At 40.7% G+C, this 1,542-nt stretch overlaps 1 protein-coding gene across 1 annotated transcript in view; it reads right to left on the reverse strand.

Annotated features, from left to right (window-relative positions):
* Positions 1–572: 572 nt before the first annotated feature.
* Positions 573–1,542, reverse strand: part of RPL35A (ribosomal protein L35a) — a 4,560-nt gene continuing 3,590 nt past the window's right edge. The window contains exon 5 of the mRNA XM_005873133.2: positions 573–669. Coding sequence (XP_005873195.1) covers positions 646–669 — 24 coding nt within the window. The 3' untranslated portion in view covers positions 573–645. The remainder of the gene's footprint in view (positions 670–1,542) is intronic.

The raw sequence follows: 1,542 nt of genomic DNA on the forward strand, positions 1-1,542 counted from the left end.
ACGCTGCCAATACCATCAATATAGTCTCCATTCAAATTTCTCCCAACTACCATTTTTAAGTCACAAGTTTTCCACCCAATCTATATTGAACAGTGCATACAATTGTAAGTTATTTTAAAGGATCAAGATAATAAGTTTCTTCACAGACTCAATCTAATCTGGGAGGCGGTTACCAGAATATTTAGTAAAATGCAGTACCAAAGTTGAAATAAACTGTTACAAGGAAGTTGTGGATTCATTTTGAGATGTAAATCTAGAAAAGTATCATGGTGCTTACCTGTACTGGCTAAAATTATTGGCTTCTGTACTTCCTGGAATATGCTGTCTCCACTTGTCCAAAAGCTTATCAGGGGTTAGGTTTAAGTACTCCATCACTTTCCAATGTACTTCTTTTTCACTGTCCCCAGTCAGTTAACTTGTCCCCTCTCTCCCTTAGCCTGTAAGCCCTGATACATTATTCCTATCCAGTTGTTTAAATCTCTGTAATCATCACTACATACAGCCCTCTGACTTCCTTGTATACTCTGAAAATACCTGATAACTGCCACCATTTAAGCACATAGCAAGCGAAGTTAGGGCAAAGTGATTTTTAAGCCATTTGACCAAAACACAAGAAAACAAATCCATTTTATTTATTTTCAGTGTTTAAATCCTTGAGGGATACAGCATCTGAAGGGGAGAAAAGAAAATGTCATTAGGTGCATGTTATATATACAAATTTACAAATGTCATTAGTAACACAATATGAATAAATGTCCTCCCATTGTCCCATTAATCATCTCTGAAAGGCATCCAATGACTTATATGTAGGTAGGGGGAGGAAGCAAGATTTTATGGCCTTCAATTTTTAGGTGAACGTGTTTTGATTAAGGAACATTCTGGAATACCGAAAGTCCATTTAATTTTGCTTCTTCTAATGACAACAAAAAAACTTCCTTTGATAAGAAACCTCTAACTGCTCACCAGGGTTCAAAGTACCCCAGGTGACCCAAGACAATGGCCATGACTATGAAAAATAGATACTTGCCCTGACCCGTTTGGCTCAGTGGATAGAGCGTCGGCCTGCGGACTGAAAGGTCCCAGGTTCGATTCGGGTCAAGGGCATGTACCTTGGTTTCGGGCACATCCCCAGTGGGAGGTGTGCAGGGGGCAGCTGATCGATGTTTCTCTCATCGATGTTTCTAACTCTCTATCCCTCTCCCTTCCTCTCTGTAAAAAATCAATAAAATATTTTTTTTTAAAAAAATAGATACTAACTGCTACACTGAAAGGCTTTGGGTTCATTCCCTATTCCTGGTCGGGTGCTGTCAGGGTGCATAAGGGAGGCAATGTTTCTCTGTCTCTTTTTTTAAAAATACGTTTTTGTTCATTTCAAAGAGAAAGGGAAAGGGAGAGAAACATCAGTGATAACAATCACTGATCGGCTGCCTCCCCATTGAGGACCGAGCCTGCAACCCGGGCATGTGCCCTTGACCGGGAATCAAATCCAGGATCCTTCCGCAGGCCCACTGCTCTATCCACTGAGCCAAACCAGCCAGGGCC

This window comes from Myotis brandtii, unplaced genomic scaffold (assembly GCF_000412655.1).
Source record: "Myotis brandtii unplaced genomic scaffold, ASM41265v1 scaffold4, whole genome shotgun sequence".
NCBI lineage: Eukaryota > Metazoa > Chordata > Mammalia > Chiroptera > Vespertilionidae > Myotis > Myotis brandtii.